The 24152-nt window shown below is 40.8% G+C and overlaps 1 protein-coding gene across 5 annotated transcripts in view; it reads right to left on the bottom strand.

Annotated features, from left to right (window-relative positions):
• CSMD1 (CUB and Sushi multiple domains 1) overlaps nucleotides 1-24152 on the bottom strand; it is a 2044057-nt gene that overhangs the window by 1458061 nt on the left and 561844 nt on the right. Inside the window, exon 1 of one of the 5 annotated variants that reach the window (XM_086703089.1) lies at nucleotides 17971-18193. The exons of the other annotated variants lie outside the window; for them this stretch is intronic. Within the exon in view, the coding sequence (XP_086559215.1) occupies nucleotides 17971-17996 (26 nt within the window). The 5' untranslated portion in view covers nucleotides 17997-18193. Of the gene's footprint in view, nucleotides 1-17970; nucleotides 18194-24152 lie in introns of those variants that run through there. 5 annotated transcript variants of the gene reach the window in all.

Genomic DNA, 24152 nt, shown 5'->3' on the forward strand with positions numbered 1-24152 from the left:
AGCTAATATAACACTGTACAATAATTACACTGGAATTAAAAAAAATAAATAACATTTTAAAAAGTGAACAGAAAATCAAGGAAAGGACTCTGAGTCTCTGTATTTTGTTACAATTTCAGAAACCTTCTTTATAAATCTTATTTTCAGCCTCTGGCATAATCTACCATTGTACAGACAAGCACAGTAACAAAATCATTCTTCAACAACAGAAGAAAAATCAACATAAATTTGAGTCATTTCTGTGGATAGTTTTTTCTAAGAGACTCTGGAAAATCATTTTGTTTATATGCTGGCCAGAGTTTGAGCTATTGAAGCAGGCGGCTAAATTCTTTCCCATCTCTCAGTCATTTGTCTTCTGTCACCATTCAGCAGAACCTCTATAACACGGTTTTGAACGAGCTCACAGGAGAAGTCAACCTCACTGCAAACCTTCACGGCAGTGCCTGATGTCAGGGATAGAAGTGGGGGCATTTCTAAACGCACTTCCTTTAAAAGGTTTTGCTGGTTATGTTTTATTTTTATAATAGTAATCCACAATTTTAAAAAGTTAAGAAAAAGGTATATAGAGTAAAAGGTGAAAGTTCTTCAAAATCAACCTCAGCCCCAGACTACTTACTGCTTCTTATTAACAGTGCCCATGCTTCCCAGATCCTACATTACGCACAGATATCTATACATTTTAATAAACGTGCTTAGATTCTTGTATATATAAGCATATTACATATATTTAGATATAAGCTATAAATCTATAATTCTTTACATCTGTTTACCTAGAATACCAGCTCATGTTGTATGTGCCTAAAGAGATATTTTGTTTTTCATTCAGATGATCCCCCAAATAGTTAGAAAACATAAATGCTAGCCCTCTGACTTTTGGTAGACTCTAGAGTATTTATATAACTCGGTTATTTTTTTCCTTATTCAGTGTCACTGAAAAGCCTACTCCCTAATAAATGTTTTTTGATACTAGAATCAGTGAATATTTTGCTTGTGCGTAATCCAAAGACGATATTGGTCTATGACAACTTTTATTTCTTGAATTTAATTTCTGAAAATTAAATACATAAGTTGCTTTTCTTTCAGGGGTTTGAGATCAGACTATAACTTAACACTAGTATTTAATGAACATAGAAGTGTAGATAGGTGACCCTGAAAGTAATGCACCTTCAGCCACACACACATCTCCAAAGTACCGCCAGTGTTTAAACCTGTCCACCCCAGGAGACCACCTTTGACTTTTAAGATTTTGCCTCCAACTTGGGATAAAGAATCAGCAGTAGAATTTGCCTTTGGTTACTGTATATAAAAGGACAATAAGAAAGTATGGCCAATATAACAGTATTTATTTCCCCATCTAAATTTTATAATTATTATGGAGATCAGCTTTTGCCAGACACATTACTGGATATAAATAGGTGTCCAATATTGTGTTTGTAATTGATGTCTAACTTAAGAAGGGTTCATATCCAGGGGCTCCTGGGTAGCTCAGTTGGTTAAGTGTCCGACTTTGGCTCAGGTCATGATCTTGCAGTTTGTGGGTTCGAGCCCCATATCGGGCTCTGTGCTGACAGCTCAGAGCCTGGAGCCTTCCTTAGATTCTGTGTCTCCCTCTCTCTCTCTGACCCTACCCCGCTTGCACTCTGCCTCTCTTTGTCCCTCAAAAAATAAAACATTTAAAACAAAAAAGAATGGTTCACATCCAATCATCAGCATCTAATTTTTACTTTGTGAAAGTTTTGCATTTACTAGAAAATATTGTAAATTTATTTTAGGTAAAGTCTACCATCGATATGCATGCATACTAGCCTTCATCAAAATGATGAACTATTTTAATTTTAATTTTTATTATTGAAGTGTAGTTGACATACAATGTTATATTAGCTTCAGGTGTACCGTAGAGTGATTCAATAACTAGTAATGTAAGTCACTGTGTAATGTATACATTACTCAGGGCTCACCACAATGAGTATGATCACGATCTGTCACCATACAATATTATTAAAATATTATTGACTACATTCCCTATGCTGTACTTTTCTTATCCATGACTTACTTATTCTATGACTGAAAGTTTATACCACTTCATCCCCTCCACGTATTTTTTTTCCTATCCTCATTCCCCTCCCCCAGTAACTCCCAGTTTTTATTCTGTATTTATGAGTCTGTTTCTGTTTTTCTGGTTTCTGTTTGTTTCCCCATTTATGTTTTTAGATTCCACATATAAGTGGAGCATGTAACACATATAACATATAAGTCATAGGAGTTTGTTTCTGTGTGTCTTAGTTCACTTGGCATAATACCCTCAGAGCCCATCCGTGTTGCCACAAACATCAAGACATCATTCTTTTGATGGCTAAGTAATATTCCATTGGGTGCATAGAACACATTTTCTTCATCCATTCAGCCACTGATGGACCCTTGAACTGTTTCCGTAATTTGGCTGTTGTAACAAATGCTGCAATAAACATAGGGGTTCATGCAGCTCTTCAAATGAACATTTTTGTTTTCTTTGGGTAAATACTGAGTAGTGGAAGTGGAGTTACTGAAGTCTATATTTCTATTTTTAATTTTCTGAGGAACCTCCATACCATTTTCCATAGTGGTTTTACTGATTTACATCCCTACCAACCTTCAACATGGGTTCCTTTTTTGTCCACATTGTCACTAACACTTGTTATTTCTTGTCTTTTTGATTCTACTCATTCATGTTTTCTTCTAGGAATTTAAAGTCTCAGGTCTCACATTTAGCTCTTTAATCCATTTTTAGTTTATTTTTGTGTATGGCATAATAAAGTCCTCCAGGTTCATTCTTTGGCATGTGGCTGTCCAGTTTTCCCAGCACCATTTGTTGAAGAGCCTGTCTTCCCCATTTTATATGCTTGTCTCCTTGCCCTATTGTCAAGATGGTGAATTTTATTTGTTAATAAAGTCAACAAAAACACGCTTCCAAAAAACCGCAATAATAACTACTCACCATTTTGGCTATTCATCATTACACCACATTGGATCATACGTTGTAATCAAGGTTTATCGTTTTCCCTTTCCTAGATGCTTCTTTATGTCCCACATGCATTAGCATGAGAATTTAGGATATCACAACAAAAATCAGTCACATGTGGCTAAACTGAGGAAGAATGTCATATTCAAAGACATGGCAGACAGTCTCAGGTAATACTAAGATTTAGTGGAGCAGCTGGTCAGTTCTTACACAGGTAAAAGAAATGCCAATTTGCTGATCATCTGCTGATGCCGTTCTCCACTCAGCTCTCCTGGTGATCAGCGAAAGGTGATTCAAAGTATGAATAGAGTTTTCTCTACCATACATGATCTGGGTGATATCAAGCCAACTCCTTAAATGATGATGACACTATATTGACAAACCGATGGATACATGAGTTAACACATGAAAATTCACCCAACTGTCTTTATCCCATAGTGTGTGTGTGTGTGTGTATGTGTGTATATATATATATATACACACATACACATATATACACACACACATATATATATATATATATATATATATATATATATATAGTGTGTATGTGTGTGTATATGTAGTGTAATATACATAAAATACAGGGAATACATATTATATATATAATATACATTGCATATGAGATATATCATCTATACATGGCTTCAAATAGCTCTAATATGAGGTAGAAATTATATGTGGAATAAGTAAAGATTAGCATGCTGGGAGATTGAGAGGGGTCAGATGTTCTACCTTTGAGAATCGCATAGAGCTTTCTGGTGTAGGCAGTGCTGATTTCAGGCCTAAAACCTGGATAATGTTTACATCAATAACATGAGAGAAAATGACACAAGCCAAGCATAAACAGCAAAGCACTATCATGCCCTATTTTTGCAGACAAATTTACTCAGTAGTGAAAAACAATCTCTTAGGGGTTTTGTAAGAATTAAATCAGATAATGAACATGACAGGCTAAACATGCTTCACAGTGTTATTTGTAAATATGGTTCTTATCAATAATAATACTGCTATTGTTATTGTTTTGCTCTGTTGATAGTAACAAGGACTCGGGCTCACTCAGAGCACAGATGCACAGAAGGAAATAATGGGGTGAAACAGATGTGCAATGTTGACCTAATTTCCCCAGATATAACTAAGAAAGTACTGTTCCAGATATTCTTAAGAGCTCAAGGCCACCCCGTTCTTTCCGGTGTAGACAGATGACAAGCCTCAATACCCCACGTCCTGCAGAGGTGGCTGACCGCTCAGAACCACTGGGTTCTCCGGGTCAAGTGTGTCTGTTCTTTTTTGTGCATTCTTTGGATACATCGAGGATAAAGAAGGTGTTATGTGCAATTCAGCGATGTGTAAATCTGACCAAACCATCCTTTTGGTCCCGAAGGTCTGGTCCTTCTGAAACGACTGAAAGCTTCTGGGCTATATACAACTTGGTTCTAAAATGCCAGGGGTGGGCACGGTAAGTAAAGTATTTTGCTCACGTTCACCAGGAGTTAGCGGTGGTCCAAACAGAGGTTCTTTCGAAAGAGTTTCGAAAGAGGGCATTTTAGTGTATCAGTTGCTAAGTGCTGAATAATCCCAACTTGTGTATGTATTTTGAAGAGTGTAAGGAAAGATAGTGAGCACCTCTAAACAGTATAAGAGATTCTATCGGTTAACTTATCATTCATTGATGAACTTGTAAAATCCCCATCTTATTTCCACAGTGATAGATGTGATTTCTCTTCTCTCACATTTGGTTTCCAGGAGTTAAAATGAAAACCTGTGCCCACACTGAAGTCACTGCATATTCTTGCACTCACAGAAGGACGCCTGTTGAGTATGTGACTTCTAGGAGCTAGGACAGAGAATACACATGACCACATAATAGATATCATAGTATTTTAAAGTTGGGCAATGGTACTGGAAGAAAAGGAAGAATTTAACACCCTTACTTATGCTCAGAATCCTGGGTAAGACTTTCATCATCATTTGCCTGTGATTTTTCCCCTGTCTGCTTCCTAGCCACAGTTTTATCTGTCATTACCTATGACATGACAGTCTTTTCATCGTATTTGACTCATTAAACAATTTCTGTACTCTTGAGAACCACATAAAGTCTTTTCTATAAGACTGCTTTTCTGAAAAAAAAATAAAACTGAACAATTCTGTACTTTGGGATAATACTTCCCTAATACTATCTCTGCCTGTACTAACTACTCTCGAAATTTATATTCTCCAGTGAGCCACAAAGGAAAGCCAAAGTCTTCACATTCATAAAATCAACTTTATATTTCATTGGTTTTGTTTTCATATGGTTAGCTTGCATGATATAAGTAGATTTCAATGAATCAAAGCAATATGCCAGTTTTGAAGTTTCTCACTAAGGAAGTGCACGGTCACAGGCGAGCTGATATAGTATGTATCTGCAGAAGTTCAGGTAGCTGAAGCTACTACAGAATGTTTCATTGTCATTTCTCCTACAACTTTTAGGAGATTTCTATTTGGTGACATTAATGTCGCATCTTGTGTCCAAAAATAATAGTGTTCTGAGAATCCATATCAATAAACCATACAAATATATCAGAAACCGTTTACTGATATTAGGAAAGTTTATTTCATTGCCTCCTTTTAGTCATTAACCTCTTCAGCAAGAAGTGCTCTCCAGCTGGTGCACGGTGGGCAGGGGAAACAGATCATAGAAACAATGATACAAAACGGGATCTCCAGCAGTTTCCCGGCAAGACCGCAGAAGGAAATGTGCTGGAGTGTCGGGGTAGAGGGGACTATGGGGGAATGTCAGCCCCTCCTGCCTGGTGGTGCCCTACCATGACACCCGCTCTCTGGAACCTCACCCAGCACAGCCAGAGGAGGTGAAAATGTCCCACATGGCTGATGGATCCAGGACTCACTGAAGGAAACAAGTTTTGATGTTTTGAGTTATAACCCACTTGATCTTTGGACTCAAGTACATACTTCACAAAAGAGATATAAAAAGACACAAGGAGTTTTGCTTTTTTTTTTCCAGCAAACAACTGTTTTTAGGATATTTTCAGAAGAAGAGATGGCCTCCTCCCTACGTGGAGAGGAGGAAAGAAGAAATTGAAGAAACAGGGGGCTCACAAGCAGCCACAGAACACCTGCCATCCTCAAGTCTGGGAAGGGAACCACAGTTATAGCAACACTGTGTTGTTTTTTTTTTGGGGGGGGGGGATGAAACTCTTACTTTAAAGGTACAATTAATAATGCAATATCCAAAACAAAATTTTAATAAAATATTGATTCCACATTAGTTCCCAATTTTTGTGAACGAGGGAAAACACATATATACAAGGTCAAGTTCTTGCCACAGTGAGTCACTTAGCAGCGGGTTATATGGGACCAATTCAACCTAGTGGCAGAGGCAGGGTGTGATAATTACCAGAACAGGGTCAATTCTAAATGCCATAAAAGTTAAGAGAAAAGAGAAAAACCTTTCAACTTCTTAAATGATTGGGAATCAAGAAATATGTGCATTTGATCTGGACCTCATGAGATGAGAATTATATTATTCAGCACCGGTAAACAAAATCCTTAAATCTAAGATCTGAACATTCCTTGGAGAGGTTCTAATCCAAATCCCTGACTTTACCGATAAGAAAACAAAATAACACTACCAATACCAGTGATCTGTCAACAAAAAATGTTTTCACCTAAGACTTTCTAATAAGCTCATTTCAAGAAGACAGGCTTACTCAAAATGAAGGGATGTTTTAAAATTCTCCTGTGACCTCTCGCATGAGAAACAGCACCCACAGCTAATGGAATCAAGTCAAATCTCCAAATTAAGATTCAAGCATCTTTCTTGAAGTTGTGCATACATTTCAAGATTTGAGAAAGGAGAAGGAAACACAACTGAGAAATCACAGCATTTCTAAGATTTGAGGCATAAAAGCAAAAAAAAAAATGGACAAGCAGACAATGCTTGATGAATATACCATTTTATTTCTCACACACTTGGTTCTTGGAAATGAAAACAATTATGAAACTCACCATATTATCTTAAAGACAAATGAAGTCGTACATAAAACACTTGGGAAGAGGCCTGTGATAAAAAGTTTAAGAAACATAGTTAACTGTTTCTGCTTGAGGTTTCCTGATGCGCCAGCCCTGAGCTGAGCTGTCTGGGGGGACCTTCCCCCATCTCTGTCTCCCCTCAGTGGCTTCCAGACCTCCCCTCATTGCTGTCCATCTGTCAACGTGGGTCATCTTCAGATGGCCATGTAACTATAATGTTTGTTTTTAAAATTTTGTTCACCCTTATTAAAATGAAAGACTCAAAACTTCCCATTTAATATAACATTTCCAACGATAGCTTACAAAAAGGGAATACATTTTATTTACCAACCTAGGCGGTTTTTCAACCAAAAGCATTCTGCAGAGCCTGAAGTAGCACGTGTTATAATTTACCTCGGGGACACTCTCCCGCTTTCAGTAACTCTACATACCCTCATCTAGCTCGCAGAAATTTTTCACTTTGGAATCATTTTCCATTAATGAATGATCCAGACAACCACCCGTAAGAACCTCACTATTTTTTTTTTTAAGTTTTCCAGACTTGCATGTAATTCCAGTTATAACATTCTGATCATGCAGACATTTCCTTGAGATCTCTGACATTTTCCCCGTCATGTATTTTGCAATTTAAAGTCCTAGGATCGTTCATCTGAAAAATGAAGTGATTGGCAAAAGAATAATTTATCCGGAATCCTTTGATATTTGGTTTCTGCCTCCTGCCCATATTGACTTTTAACGTGTCCTCTGGATATGAAAGATAATATGCGTCATTTTCAACATTCATAAAGCTCACTCCACATTAATTTCACTTTTGATTTTTTTTTCTCATCAATGATAGACTGGCAGCCCCCTTAAGTTTTAAATGTTGTCATCTGGAAATGTCAGGAGGCTGTACACAGCAAACATTAGGACAACGTACAGGATAATTTCCCCATCTTCTCTCTGATAGGTGTCCAATTTTCTTATTTACCCAGTAAACATACCCATGCACGCACAGCCCATCTATATAATTTAAATCATGCTGATAAATTACTGGTTTTCTTTCTTCTCCTTGGATTCCAAGCTATAAATGGATTTTAGTCAATAGTATTTACTATTTGTGTACATTTTGCCTAATTTATGGCTCTTGAGTAAAGAATTGCAGTGGGAAGCGGCAAACCTCTTTCTAAAGAGGTTGAATCCCTTCTAAGGGATTTACAGAACAGAAAAGAATGCCGCACACTAATGAAGCCTATTCAGACACTGCAAAGAGTTTGCAGGATAGAGCACCCAAACCAAAGTATGTGCTTTCACAAATAGTTTATCTCCATTCTCCCAGCATTATTAAACTGTCTACTGAGAAAATATGCTGTGTCAGGCTGGGGTTGTAATCACTGGAAGAAAATTCAGAAATGTTTAAAAAGAGCTGCAAAAAGTTCCAAATGGGCATGTGTCTCACGGGCGTGGGGCAGCCCCACCCCTCTTCAGAAGGGTCCTAAAGCTTTAGAAAATAAGGATGCGGTGGATTGCGTTTAAAACAAATGTACACAAGTTCCCAATTTCTTTCCCAGTTCTGCTTATAATTCAGCCTTTTAGCACCATCATCACTAAGTGTAACAGGAACCGGGTAATCCGCCACGTTCTCTCTCTGGGCTCTCTGTGAGTCTCGGGGAATCCGGTAACAACCGCTTAGTTAATTACTTAGCCACTCTCCTCAGGGGGCTGGTTGACAGTTGTTGCCATAGCCAGCAGGCATCTTGCAGCAAGGTGCACACGGCATGGAGAGGATCCACACCAGAGGCGCGGGGTGGGGTGGGGACAGGGAGAACAGGATGAGCCGGGGACAGGACAGAGCTCCCAGAGATACACAGAGAGGAACCACAGCGCCTCTAAAGTCCACAACTACGTTTGCACACGATTACATAAAGCATCTTCCCAGCTTCTTCCTCCCACATTCCCTGTCTCAGTCAATGACTTCATCCTTTACCCAGTTCCTTTACTTTGAAATGTCAACCTCCCAACATATGTAAAGCACGCGGGCACCGGGCCCAACGGAGGTTGGATGCTCATCTCTGTTCCTTCGCTCACGTGCCCCATGTCCTGCTTCCCTCTGTGACTGATCTCCACTTCCCATTACCTGCTCCAGCCCAGGCCTCTCCCCTTCACGCCCAGTTTCCACTGTGTCCAGAGCCAGGTCCCTGGCCCCCTCTCCTCCAATTCCCACCCCCCCAAGCTGGTGCCTCTTACTCAATAATCTTCCGAATCCTGAGCCCCCGTAGGCTCTGTATGCACCGTGCGATGGGAATGAACAGCCATCAAAACAACTACTGAAATGCCTGTAGGTAAGAACGGTGAGTCCCAAGATTGAAGAAAAACTATAGCCTCTGTCTGTCCATCAGAGCACCCACCTGGCAGAAAGCGGCACCCCTGCCCACAGAATTAAAGCAAGTGTTTTATTTTTAAGGTGTTTCCTTCAAGAGAAACAGAAGTATTCTACAGGTGGGGAAAGGCCTGGAGTATAGGAGGGAAAAATGCTTCTGTTTGGGAAGAATTCTCGCAGGCAGTGGGAACTAAATTGGTCCTAAGAAGCTTGGACAGAAGGTTGTTACATTTTAATTGTAGGATGTTGGGGGAAAGTCACACGGGCAAATGCCTATGCAAAAGTACAGGTGCAATGTTGATCTTTTCTACTGTATAAGCCTGGAATAAACCGCTAGCCCGTGAAAATTAATATTTGTATGTTCAATTCATCTGTTTTAAAGACAGTTGTTAGAGCAGTTGTAGGTTGACAGCAAAATTGAAAGGAAAGTCCAGAGATTTCCCATAGACCCCCTGCCCCCCACCACATGCACAGTCTACCGCATGTCAACAACTCTCATCAAATGATACATTTGTGACAAGTGATGAGCCTACAGCGACACTTCGGAGGGTTCACTCTTGTTGACAATCCTATGGGTTTCGACAAATGTGTAATGATACATATGTATCATTATAGTAATACAAAGCATTATCCCTGTCTTAAAAAGTCCTCTGTGTTTAGCTTAATCATCCGTTCCCTGGCCAACCCCCCTGCCCCCAACTAATGATCATTTTACTGTTTCTCTACTTTTGCCTTTTCCAGAATGTCTTTGAGTTGGAATCACGGTATGTGACCTTTCACACTGCCCTTTTTTTTCCATTTTGTAATATTCATTTAAGATTCCTTGATGTCTTTCAATGACTGGATAGCTCACATATTTCGTTTTTGCTCATTCCTTTTCAGTACTGAATATTATTCCATTGTCTGGATATATTACTGTGTAGTTATCCATTCACCGATTAAAGAACACCTCAGTTGTTACTTCCACATTTTGGCAAATAAGAATAAGGCTGCTACAAACATCACCTGCACATCTCACTGAACACATATATTTTCAACTCTGGATGAGTACTATGGTAAGAGAATGTTTGATTTGCAAGCAACTGTCCAGCTGCTCTCCAAAGTGGCAGTACATTTGACATGTATAAATGAGTCATGTATGAGTACGTGTATACATGTATTTGACATGTATAAATGAGCAGAATAAATGGGAGTTCCCGTTGTCCACATCCCTACCAGCATCAGGTGATGTCCTGGGTTTTGATTAACATAAAAGATGTGTAGAAACTTAGTATTCGACTTGACGTATCCCAATACCGAACATTCTTCCAATCTGGTTGTGTTACGATAAAGACCAAAAACTAAAATCACGGGGAGGGAAAGGTCAATAGAAGTATATAAAAAAATTGTAAAATGATATATTTCATTTTGATACTAAATTGAGAGCTACACTTTCTGGTGACCAAAATCAAAAGGGGACTAGCATGAGTTCCACGGTGCTCAATTAGCCAATCGCTTCTATCTGTGGAACATGGACTGTGTGTTCCAGAAATTGTTTTGCACACCGGAGACAGAGTAGTCATTAAAGTATTCAGAAGCCCTACCCTCGTGCAACTCATATGACAGTAGAGGGGAGAGATATTATACAAATGTACTGATAACAGAAATTCCAGTTAGTCATCCAGATTCTGATAATAACAGGACTGAGCAACAGGGTGGAGACAAGGAGCGAGACAAAGGGAGACTTATTTTAGGGCAAACAGGACGCAGGAGGGCTCTTGTGGAGGGGTATGTGGGCACAGTTCTGAAAGAATTGACTTCACCGGAAAACATGAAACATGAGTTCCTTCAGATCAACTCTTTTTTGGCTTATATACAACTCTGAGAAGAAGGCCTCAAAGGATAGAAATGCCATGATCAGCAGGACATTACCCGACCCACAAAGCCACCTTACTGGGGGGACATTTATAATTAGTTTCATAATGCCTTCATTACATAATTCAGTTTTTTATACTTTCTCCTTCCCACCCAGTGTAGTTTAATATTCTTTCCACACCAAGTCGATACCTATCAATGGGTGTATTGTTTGATATTCTCTCCTGAAACACTGTCAGCAATAGGCCCTCCCTTAAGGGAACCACAGGGTGGGACATAAGAGGCCGCAATGACATTAAAATCATGCCCCACAGGATCAATGAGGCTCAAACTAGCACAAAATTTAAAACTTGTTTTTCAGAGAACTGTTTCCCCATAATCAGCTTTTCAGACCCCACTGGGAAAACCACTAGCTGTCTCTGCAGAAGCCTGGATTCAAGGTCAACTGACATGGTTGTAGCCCATGAGCAAGCATTCCTTACACAAGATAACAAGCCAGGACCCCACCCAGTTTGCACCTGCTCTGGGAGCGTGCCCACAGCCCCTTCCCCTTGTTCCCAAGTTTCCTCCTGACATCAGGGGCTGAAGTGTGCCTTCTTCTGGTATGAAGTCCCCCCCAGTGTGAACACGGGGTGTATGTCACATGCATGTTTGCTCAGTGTGCATGCCCCATATTTCCTCATCACTACTCATAAGTTCCCCCACACCTTTCATGCACATGCATGCACCCGAAGCTTAAAACTTCCCCATTTAGTGGTTCAGGGAGTTACAGCTTGGAGAATCCTTGCCTGTGCTCTCCTTATTTGCTGCAAATAAAGACTCCTTTGTGTGACAACTCCTCCCGGTGAAGTCTCCACCTGTAACTGACCCAGGAGTGAACTTCCGTGAGTTCAGTCACAATCTCATGCACCTTCCTTAGTGACTTGGGAGAGCACAGGACTCCCAACGCCAGAAAGTTCTGGGCCCCTCTTGGCACATCACATGACTGCGTATTCAGTTCGCATCACCGAGGCAGGGGAGAGACAGGCCAGTAGGCGGAGCTCCGCCTGTGGACCTGGCTCCTTGTCCCAATCTCCATCAGTGAGGTGTTTCGTTTCAGGGTTACTGATCGCTGACATCATCTAAAGTAATCTCATTTTCAGTTTGGAACAAATTGCTTCTTATGGATGACTTATCATAGCAACTGCATTTGGGTGACTTATTTCAACAGCTTTTGACAGAGGTGGTGATACACAAAATCTACTCAGAGGTGGGAGTTGACTCTGTATGTGCAGCCTGGAGGGCTCTGGGGTCACTTCAGGGGGTCAGGTCAGTCACATCTTAGGTGTGGGCAAATAGGTCTTAAATTCCAGCAACACCCTGTTCTCACTCAGTCAGATCCTTACTCTCCCAGCTGTGGCTTTACTTTTAGACCATCATCTCCACAATATAATATCTGATTCTTCAGTTCTTTCCATCACACCTCATCGTTTGCAGAATATGAAATATAAGGTAATGGATAATAAACCAAATGGTTAAGGTAACTTTTTAAGGAGACCCGAGAAATGAAAGCTTCTGGAAAGGTAGACTCAATACGATATAAACTTTGTACAGTGTCTTCAGAAATACCAAGTGAAAACCGAAGGCAAAGTGATGACAAAGGTGTGCAGGACAAGCAGATAGGGAAGCATCTTAGGTGGAACAGCCTTTTTATTCTAGTTCAATAGTGAGGATTTTCCTTTTTTTTTTTTTTTTTTAAGTTTATTTTTGAGAGAGAGACAGAGACAGAGTGTGAGAAGAGGAGGGGCAGAAAGGGAGACACAGAATCCGAAGCAGGCTCCAGGATCCGAGCTATCAGCACAGAGCCCAGCGCGGGACTTGAACCCAGGAATTGTGAGAGCATGACCTGAGCCAAAGACCGATGCTTAACCAACTGAGCCCCGCAGGCACCCCTATAGTGAGGATTTTCGCTTTAAAATTTCTTCTCTGGGGTTTCACTGATGGCTTCTCACAAAACTCTGAAGAATAAGATTGAGGGGTAAATGTGTAAGGGCTCAGTGATCTGCAAAGATCGTGTGCTAGGACCATGAAGTGGGACGCGAGGCAGGGGAAAGGGCAACCAGGAGATGACCCTGAGGCCCCCTGACCCCTGTGTCACAACCGTTCCCCCAGGGTGTAGCACACCCGGACGACAGTGTGCTCCCAGTGACTACACTGCACTTCCTGGCTGGACCTACGTATACTTGCAACATGACTTCATCCCACTGATAACCAGCCGTCCCAGCGTCCCAGAGACCAAGGGGCTTCCAAGGGTCAGGACTTAGTGCCTAAAATCACTATAGTCTCAGGCAAAGCGGGAAAGTTGGTCCTGTTTGTATACATGCGAGCCAAGAACACCAGAGTTAACGTCTAGCTAAATTAAAAGTCTTATGTGTTTATACCTCCTGGCATCATCGTTCGGCAGAGTGATTACACACAGACATGTAAGATGGGCAACATTATTCACTTAAATTGGTCGAACGAGTGAATGGCTATGAATTGACTGCACAGTAAAAACTCAGATAGGTGAAAAGGGTTAAGCAGTACAAACTTCCCCTGAGAAAACTAAGTAAGTCATGGGACACCTGGGTGGCTCAGTCCATTAAGCATCTGACTTCGGCTCAGGTCATGATCTTACAGCTCTTGAGCTCCAGCTCCACATCGGGCTCTATGCTGACAGCTCAGCGGAGCCTGGAACCTGCTTCGAGTTCTGCGTCTCCCTCTTTCTGCCCCTCCCCTGCTCGCACTCTCTCTCTCCCTCTCTCAAAAACAAATGAACATTAAATATTAAACAATAAATAAATAAGTCATGGAGATGAAAATTATAGCACAGGAACCTCATCAGTAGAACTGTAATACACTTACGGTGAGCCTCTGGTAAAGTATAGAATTGTTCAATCACTATGGTGAACGTCTGAAACTAAATTTACTCTGTCCACTCTACCGCAACTGAAAATTGTCAAAATTAAAGAAAACCTTAAACCAACAACTTCCAGTGCGCATCTCGAGTCCCAAACACTTCCCTGCAGTCCACACGGGCATACCCAAGAGTCTACTGGCTAGCCCCACTTGCTTATCTATCGCACAGGCTTCTCAAACTTGTCCAGTCCACACCAGGACAGCCAGTCTTTGTGAATGGCATCATCTTTCACCCAGACTGCAATCCCTTCCCTGGTTTCTCTTGTTCTCTTACAAGATCCAGTGTGCCACCAGTTTCCGGGTGATTCTACACTTGCGCTCCAAATGTCCTTCCTTATCTACTCCCACCGCTGTACCTTCCTGAGGTCCTCACCATTTCTCAGAGCCTGCCCACTGGCCTCTTGCCTTCAGCTGGGGTCAGAGGAGAACTCATCCACACCCTTGTCTTTAGGTGTGTGGTCTTGTCTTCCTTGTCTTCTCATTTATTGAACACGTTCCTCTTGGGTTTTGAAAGGTAGCTCAGATCTGACCTCAGAGGAATCCTCGTGGATATGTGGCCCTGTCCCAGCCACCCCAAGGTGGATGACTCTCCTGATCCCTCACTTCCCTATGAGAATGCAAGTCCCTCGGAGGCAGGGACAATGTGTGCGGTGTCTCTGGTTCCCAATGCTGAGCACTATCACCCAGGACAGACACACGGCAGCCACCACCGGGCTGGTTGGAAGGGGAGGAAGCAGAAGCACCAAGCTGGGGTGGGAGCTGAACCCGCAGCCTGCACAGAGAGCCTCCCAGGCCCTCCCATTTTGCCGTTTTGCCTATTTACCATCTATTCTGCCTCAGACGTGCGGTAAGTGGTTAGGAATATACTTTTTTGGAGGAAAAAAAAAAGTGAAGTCTATGGCCATTCTAAATTCACTGGAGCCACAACTAAGAAGGCAAGATTCTCTTAACCACAGAAAGAACAGAAAACTCTTTTCGATAATTTATTCTTCAAGAACCTGAATCTACATGAGCTCAAGCTAGTCAGATCACAGAAGTGTAACTTTCACCAACACACCCCTCTCCATATTTACAGACTACATCAACTTTGTTTCCATGAGGACCAGGAAAGACAGTTTTAGAAGCGATGCCCTGCCCAACACAGTTCTGCCCCACCCCCACCCCCGCAGGGGAAGAGTCACCATCCTGCCCTGTGCCAGCTTGTGATCGCTAGGGCCAGCACGGTGCGACCACACTAAAGGTAGGAAGTTCAAGGCTCCATAAGAATGTCTTCTGGGGGTGTGTGGGTGGCTCAGTCAGTTAAGGGGCTGGCTCTTGATTTATGTGCAGGTCATAAGCTCATAGTTCGTGAGTTTGAGCCCCACGTGGGCACTGTCAGTGCAGAGCCCGCTTGGAATTCTCTCTCCCTCTCTCTCTCTCCTCCCCCCACTCAAAAACAAATAAATAAACTTTAATACATGAAAAAAGAATGCTTTCTCAAATCCTGACACATAATGAGGGGTAACTTATATCAAAGAAGTTTTGAGAACAGTGGCCAAAAATAAGATGTTATTTCGGAATTAAAGGCACAATAAATGCTACGACCAACTACCTTCATTCTGTGCTGATATGTTTCAGAAGACTCTCGTAAAATATTCTTTGGCTATTTTGCCAGAAGGGAAATTAGGAAAAGGAAACTCCACAGTAGATTTTTACATCAGTTAGCAACAAAGAGGGTCCCAAATCCAACCGACAAGCAAATTAATTCAGAATGTTGGAAGTTGGGAAATTCTGGTCATCAATTCTGAATAGATTTTATTTTCAGGTATACCATCAGGGGCACAGAACAGAGAAACAACACAGGGTCCAGAGCCATCTCACTTTACAGCACATCTAAGAAAAGATGCAGCTAATCTCCATTTGTCTTTGCAGATGAACTGGCAACAGAGAGTGTGGCTCATTTTGTAGATTGTTACCTCCAGCTCATCAGACTGTGTTGTCGGCCAAGAAAGTGACAGGTTGAATTGTGGTCATCTGTAAATCATCTTATTTTGTCTTTCAGGATGAAAACCATCAACACACAATTGATGTCAGGTATTAGAACACAAACAATACATTGCTAATATTCTTACAACACAACACATTCTCCTCATTAGACTCTACAATCCTACTATTGCTTAAAATTCAAAAAAAAAAATAACTTTCAGAGTATTAATTGCACTCTTATGGGAAGGGTGTTCTACTTAGTGCCGAAAACGGGCAGAGCATGGTACCTGTCTTTTGAAAAGTGCATGATCTGTACCTTATTAAAAACGGCTTTTAAAGCTTGGAGAGATTCATTCAGAAAATCTGCTTTAAAATGCAAAGCCAGTATGCACCAGGGAAGATGTTATTTGGGAACCAAAAGTGAAAGACAATCTATGTAATAAACACTAAAATAATAGCAAGAAGATTATATTTTCTCAAGAAAATTATATTAATCACAGAGCTGGAATACTTGCATTAAAATACTTTATCCTAACCAAATAGATAAGGGTCAAGGACAAGACAGTGACTCACTGTAAAATCCTTTTTTTTTTTTTTTCCTCTTCTCTTTGCTTGCAGATAATAGCAACACTACTAATAACTGGCAACATTTATTAGACACAGTCCTTGGAAAGTTAGAGATTCTTCATGAGCACAACAGGCAGCTTAGTAGCTCTATCACTTTGGACAGAATTAAAAGCAGACCTACCTTCTTATACACAAGCTATTCTGAGAGCTGAGGAGATATTTCAGTTATGTAGAAGTCAGTACGGCGGAAGGATCATGAAACCAAGCCACCGATCTGATGGCAGTGGTCTTGGTGGGGGGAAAAAAAGAATCTGGAGCTCCCTGCTGGCCAGCCTTTACTCTCTAAGTGGCTAGATGTGGGAAGGAGACTGGACCCATAGGTATGGGAGCGGATCTAATCAAGGGGCTCATACAGGGTCCTTTAAGATCTTCTGCACAACAGATTTAATACCTTAGGAACTGTGAAAGCTGTTCCAGTGTGCACTGGGTGAATACATTCTGACTAATGGTGGTCCCAGGCATGAACGTCCAGCTAAGCCCAGACGTGCATTTGAAGCCAGTTTCCACCCTACCCATTAACTGTTTACCCTGAGCAGGGCAATCACTCTCATTTTCAGAAGATTTTTTATCCGCTTTGTAAAAAGCAGGGTGATAATGCCTGATTCTCAGGGCTCCTGGGAGAATGAAACCCCATTCCAGATGTATCCAGCACAGAACAAAATGAAAAGGACAGCGGCCGTTTTTATTTGTTATTGTGACAAGCGACCCCACACCTTTAACTATGGAGATGTGTCTTTCACGGTCCGAGGTTTGAAACGTGCTCTCTGAATAGACGTGGAGGAAGTTTGGAATCCGTGTTTCTCATTCTCAACCAAGCGATTTTATCTATTTGTTCATGTCGCTTACCTATCTCCTTTGAAGTGGGTCTAAGACTACTTTAGCATGTGGGGAGTGCTTTGGAACCAAGAAACAGGTTTGTGGAGGGAATAGTAGTGAATGGGGGTATCTTGACAACGAAAAAATGATGGAGACGTTTCAGTCCACCCAGAGATGCGTCAAGGAAGAAATAGGTAAGCAAGGAACAAAAAATAGATAATGCAATTTAGAATTCCTGCCTATTCGAATATATTAAGTATAAAGAAAGTAAAAGTATAAAGAAAGTATTAAGTATAAAGAAAGTAAAAGTTAGTGCAGCCTGCACAGTTAAGAAAATGCGGGTTACACAGCAGTTAGTTGTGCCAGTTAATTTATTTACCTCTTGGCTTCAGATCTGCTCCACATCGCCTGCTCTGTGATCAGAGCTGAACATGGTGAATGTTTCTCTTTGCCCAAGTGAAGTGACGTGAAGCTGGGTCAGTTAAGGTATTGGAAGGATCCAGGAGGAGGAAGGAGTTTCTCCGTGCTCCTCTCTCCAGCTGTGGACAACAGCCAGGAGCACCGACACCTCTCTGTTGGCAGCTTCTCCAAAGCCTCTGGAGTGGCTGGCGATCTCTCCATAAATAGACTTAGCGCCCTCCCGGGCTGCTGTGTGGTCCGCAAGACATAGCACCTCCCCAATTTCAGCACAACACAGTCACACTGGGCCTGTCCATTTTCCAGTGAACCATGGTTGTGCTGTATAGATCTCGTCCTGGGAGCGGGGCCTCCCCCTCCACACCATGTGTTCCTTCTCTGGGTGGACGTGACTCAGCCCCAGAGGCAGTAACTTCTCCCTACACCTGCAGTCCCTATATTCTTTTACCCATGAGTACATCATGCCCCATTTTCCCAATTCCTCATCCACTGAACGTTATAGCAAACTTCCTTGTTTTCAAATGACTCTGTGGTTTCTGCCTTTTGAGTGGACTCTGGTGCTGTAGATATTAAAACTGAAATAGCTAATATTGGAAAGGAATCTGGCAGCTAAAACAATAAATCTGGGATGTAGATGAATGGTTGTAAGGCAATATAAAAATGAGGCCCAGTGAGGAATCCCTGTCTTTGTTTCCTTGTTCTTTTACATGCAAGGGGAGAGTTAGCTGAGTGTTGTTAACAGCAAATATAGTAATGAAATTAATTTAAAGAGTTATGAATAGTTATTAGAAATTTATGGGGATTTATCTGCTGGTCTGTAAACAGCCTGAAGCGAGAGTCCAGTATGTTTTCTGTTGCATAGAATTAGAACTGCATGATGAAAATATTGTATTTATATATATATGTATATATATGTATGATATATATATATATTTTATATATAAAATATTGTATATACAGACATATATATATATATATATATATAGTCTTCCCAGTATTAAAAGTCACTTTTTTACAAGACAATTTGGGCGAGGGATAACGGAAAAAAAAACCCACCACCCCAAAAAAGTCAAGCAGCACATGCTTTGTATTCTCAAATTTCCTTGTCTGAAATGAGAAGCAAATACAAGAAATTAAATAATTGTATTTCTTTAAAAATGGAAATAATGCTCTCCCCTGCAATGTACAAAAGGATGCTTTATGTATTTTAAGATGAAATGGTTGACGGTATTTAATTTAACAACTTTAAAACTGAATGTAGAGATCTACATCCAGAATAGTGGCAGCTGGAATACAGAATATGTGCTCCAGAGCACAACAATCATAACTGGCGAGAAGTAGCAAGAAAAAAAAAGCCTCTGGAAATTGCCCTAGAAACCTACATCAAAAGAAGAAACAATAAAAGAAGAAGAAACATTTAATCTGGAAAATCTGGCTTATTTTCAGAAAATGATAAGAAGATCCTAAAATTCATGGGGATATTCAAAGAATCTACAATAACCAAAGCAATCGTGAAAACAAAGAAAAAGTTGGGACTCACACGTCCCTATTTTATTTTTTTTTTGTTTTTTTATTTTAAAATTTTTTAACTTTTATTGATTTGTGAGACAGAGAGAGAGAGAGCATGAACGGGGGAGGTTCAGAGAGAGATGGAGACACAGAATCTGAAACAGACTCCAGGCTCTGAGCTGTCAGTACAGAGCCCGATGTGGGGCTCGAACTCACAGACTGTGAGATCATGACCTGAGCCGAAGTCGGACGCTCAATGGACTGAGCCACTCAGGCGCCCCTCGTCCCTATTTTAATACTTACTACAAAGCTATGGTAATCAAGATTATGTTATACTGGCATAATAATAGGCATATTGATTAATAAATAGAATTCAGAGCCCAGAAATAAGGTTCACAGAAACAGTCCACTGAGTTTTGACAAGGATACAAAAACAATGCAGTGGAAAATTGAAGAGAATGAAGTGGAACCTGTCACACATCATAAAAAAATCAGTTCGTAATGAATCATAGGCCTATGTATAAAAAATTTCTAGGACTCTTTCAGAAAAATATAGGGGTAAATCCTTGTAACCTTGGATTAAGGTGAGGTTTCATAGATATGACATCACAAGCACAATCAACAAAGAAAAAACCATTGGACCTCATCAAAATTAAAAGCTTTGTTTTTCCAAAAACATCATCAAAAAAGTGAAGAGACAACCCACAAAACTGTAGAACATTTCTGGAAATCACTCGATATGATAAGGGACTACTATCTGTAATATATAAAGATTTCTTAGAAAAAATAAACAGGAAAATTACTCAATTAAAAATCGGCAAAAAAAAATGGGCAAAAAATAAAAAGGAAAATTACTCAATTAAAAAATGGGCAAAAATTCTGTATAGACACTTCTCCAAAGAAGATATACATCTGGCCAAGAAGCACACGAAAAAGGTGCCCAACATCATTAGCCGTGGAGGAAATGCAAATCAAAGCCCACAATTACATCAGTTCAAATCCGCTAGAATAATTCTAACCAAAAACATTCTTAAGAAGAAGTACTGATAAGGATGCAGAGAAATTGGAACACTACACTACAGCTGATAGAAATGTAAAGTGGTATCATCATTTTGGAAAACACTCTAGAAGTTCCTGAAAACATGGCCATATTATCCACCAAATACAGTCCTAGTTATCTACTCAAGAAAAATAAAAACAAGTCGACATAAGAACGTGTACACAAATGTTTATACTATTCCTCATAGTTGCAAAAAATGGAGACAACCCAAATGTCCATCAACAGATGAGTAAATGTGGTGTATGTCCATAAACCTGAACATTATTCAGAAATACGAAGAAAAGACCACATTTTTTGTGACTGCGTTTAATAGGAAATGTCCAAAAAAGGCAGATCCATAGCAACAGAAGAGAGACCAGTGTTTGCTTAGGGCTGGAGGGGTTGAGGGAAAATGGGGAATGATAGAAGATAGATGCAGGATTTCTTTTTTTGAGTTGATGAAAATGTTGTAAAATTGATTGCGGTGATGGTTGCATAACTCTGGGACTATATTAAGAACTACTGAATTTCACACTTGAAATAAGTGAATTTTAGGGTATGAATTATATTTCGGTAGCTTTTATTAAAAAGAAATACAGCTCAGGGCTGGGGTACAGAGTATAATAGAGGATACTGAAATTAAAATTCACTATAATTTTCACATCCACATTATACTGAAAGACACCTATGTTAATTAAATTTGAGAATGAAAAAAAAAATGGAATGCAAAACACCTGCATTAATTCAGTTTGAGAATGAATAAAGAAGAGTGACCAGAAGACTGGAAAAGTTTCTTGGTTTTTCAAAGGAGGAATGAGGAGGAACTCAGAATCTTGAGATTGGTGAGTTTCCCCCTCTCCCTGGAGGACCCTTTCCTCCCTACCGCCCTTAAAAGACTCTTACTGGAGCCTCACAAGATCCCGTTCAGATATCTCCTCCTCTTCCTTAACATTTCCTCAAGGATAGATCTTCCTGTGCTACTGACTATATCAGTATATATAATTATATATATTGACTATATATGGAGACAATATAGCCAATTTCGGTAAAAGGTCAATCCCTATATTTATGAATACACATGCATTTGATCATCGGCATTCCTTGCTTGAAGGAAAGTCCTCCTGGCAAAGAGAAGAGACACACAATAGAAGTGCCTCAGATAGGGGCGCCTGGGTGGCGCAGTCGGTTAAGCGTCCGACTTCAGCCAGGTCACAATCTCGCGGTCCGTGAGTTCGAGCCCCGCGTCGGGCTCTGGGCTGATGGCTCAGAGCCTGGAGCCTGTTTCCGATTCTGTGTCTCCCTCTCTCTCTGCCCCTCCCCTGTTCATGCTCTGTCTCTCTCTGTCCCAAAAATAAATAAACGTTGAAAAAAAAAAATTAAAAAAAAAAAATAAAAAAAAATAAGAAAAAAAAAAAAGAAGTGCCTCAGATAAAATCAAGGAGACAGCTGTGATTCCCTTTTGGCGTTAAGGGAAGAAACGATTTCCTAAGTCCAATTCATATCCTCTTCCACTCTCAAAAATGTTCTAATTTAGAGGGTTAACTAATCGCCTCCACTGTACCATGGTCTGCACCAACATGGATGGGAAGGAGCAGGCTAGAAGTCCTACCATGGTGTTTAGGCACTGAGAGAGTCTGAGTCAGCAACCTTTGGTTCCCTTCTGTCACACGCAGCATAGAGGAGATATACAAGTTCTCACACGGCCGTGTGGAAGCACAGAGGAGAGGGCTTCTTCCCACACCATAGTGAGCGGGGACCACAAGGAAGCAGCTGCAAAATGGATGGATGGCTCGACTCCAGCAGCCTGATGGAGTCTTTAGGTGGGTGAGCCCAATCAACAAGAGCCTAGCCAGGTTGCTTAGGCATCAGGAACGTATGGAACCTATCCCATTTCTGAAAGACTAGAGCACAGATCATTCCATCCGTGGACCCTTTGATGAAGAACGCAGCAAAGACATGAGCAGGTCCCAAGGACCTAGCCTACACCTCCATTGGACATCAGCCCAAACAGCATCAAACCAGACATGCTTCCTGCCTCTATCAGGATGTCACAGTACTGCCTTTCTTTTTTTTTTTTCCTTTTTTTTCCTTCCCTCCCTTTCCTTCCCTTCTTTTTTGCCCTGTGCATGAGGGGAAAGGAAAAGGAGGGTAAAGGAGAAAAACACCAAAATGTGGTGAATTTACTTGAGAGACTAAATTTGCCTGAAACGTAAGAGTTTCTGCTAGGAGAAGCTAACAGTTAATTTTCACGCTTACACCTGATAATACACCCCACACCACCCTCGGTACATGTCATCAGAGGGAATAGGAGGTTCGAAGGAGGGTGAGGCCATAAATTGAAAAGAGATGAGTTTATTTTGAGGTTTAGGAAGTGTCTTATTCATCTTTTGTTTCCAGTGCCCAGGTCCTAGGATATACTTACTAGTGCCTAGACCCTAGGGTATACTGGTGAACGTGGGAGTCCATATACTTCCTGAATTTGCACTCTAAAGGAGTAGGGATACTCAATAAAGATTAAGGACATATGAACAAATCTTCTTGGACAACGTTCCATTTTACTGTGCTAAACATATGCCCTGTATGTTCTATGTTTATACTACTGGGCCATGCAATATTATGGTAAAGCAGGAAAATAATGTGAGGTACTAATTAGGATAGATTTGTCTTCCTCCCAAGAGGCTGCCAACAGTGGGGGGGGGGGGAGTGTAGGAACACACCCTAGTCTCAAAATGGGAAGGAAATGCTGCAGTGTCTGTTCGTTAGATCATTGCCAAAGACAGAAGGCAGATATATAGGATTATAAACTTAATCAAAGTCCCATCAGAGTAAGATTTTCAAGTGCCAAGTACTGAAAGAGACAGATTTTTTTTGTTGTTGTTGTTACCATTCAAATGTACAAGAGGAGAAATGGAAAGAAAAGAATGTTAGTGTTTGGGGGAACTGTAGTTTGTAGAAGATCAGCTATTAGTTGTTATAGGCATTTGACTTCCCAATACACCCACATTCCTGTAGTATCTCAGGCTGACCAGACATGATGCTAGTCACCGATGAGCTATCCAAAACCTTCTGCATTATTGCAAAAAGAAACCCAAGGGCAGGGGAAAGGACAAATGGCCAAAGAGGCATACCTGAAGCAGGGTGTGGGGGTGGAGAAAGAGATGTGAGAATAGCAATGTATAAAGTTGTTTAGAATGAGAAATTATTACTCTCATTACCATTCAATGATACCATAAGTCGGATAACTATGGAGAAATGACCCACACTCTTGACTCAATGGGAGTAGAGGTTTATATAGACTAGTCTTTTGAGGGAAGCAATCCCACTCTCTGTGGTCTTAAAAACATTTTAAGATGGGTCACTGTCTTAAAATTGGCTTCATAAGAGTGAGACATGGGTCTCTCCTGTGTATTCTTTCCAGATAATGTTGGACCACTTAAGAAATAGGCCACGACAGGGAATAAGATGCAAGAGACAAAATAACTAGGAAGGAGGAGGAGGAGGGAGAGGAAAGGGAAGGAATAGAAGAGGGAAGGGCATTTGACAGAGGCCGTTGAGGAAGTACAGCCACAGAGATGTATTTAGGTTAGGGGAAAAAA

This window comes from Puma concolor, chromosome B1, assembly GCF_028749965.1.
Source record: "Puma concolor isolate L17-30 chromosome B1, mPumCon1.1.hap2, whole genome shotgun sequence".
In the NCBI taxonomy this organism is placed as follows: domain Eukaryota; kingdom Metazoa; phylum Chordata; class Mammalia; order Carnivora; family Felidae; genus Puma; species Puma concolor.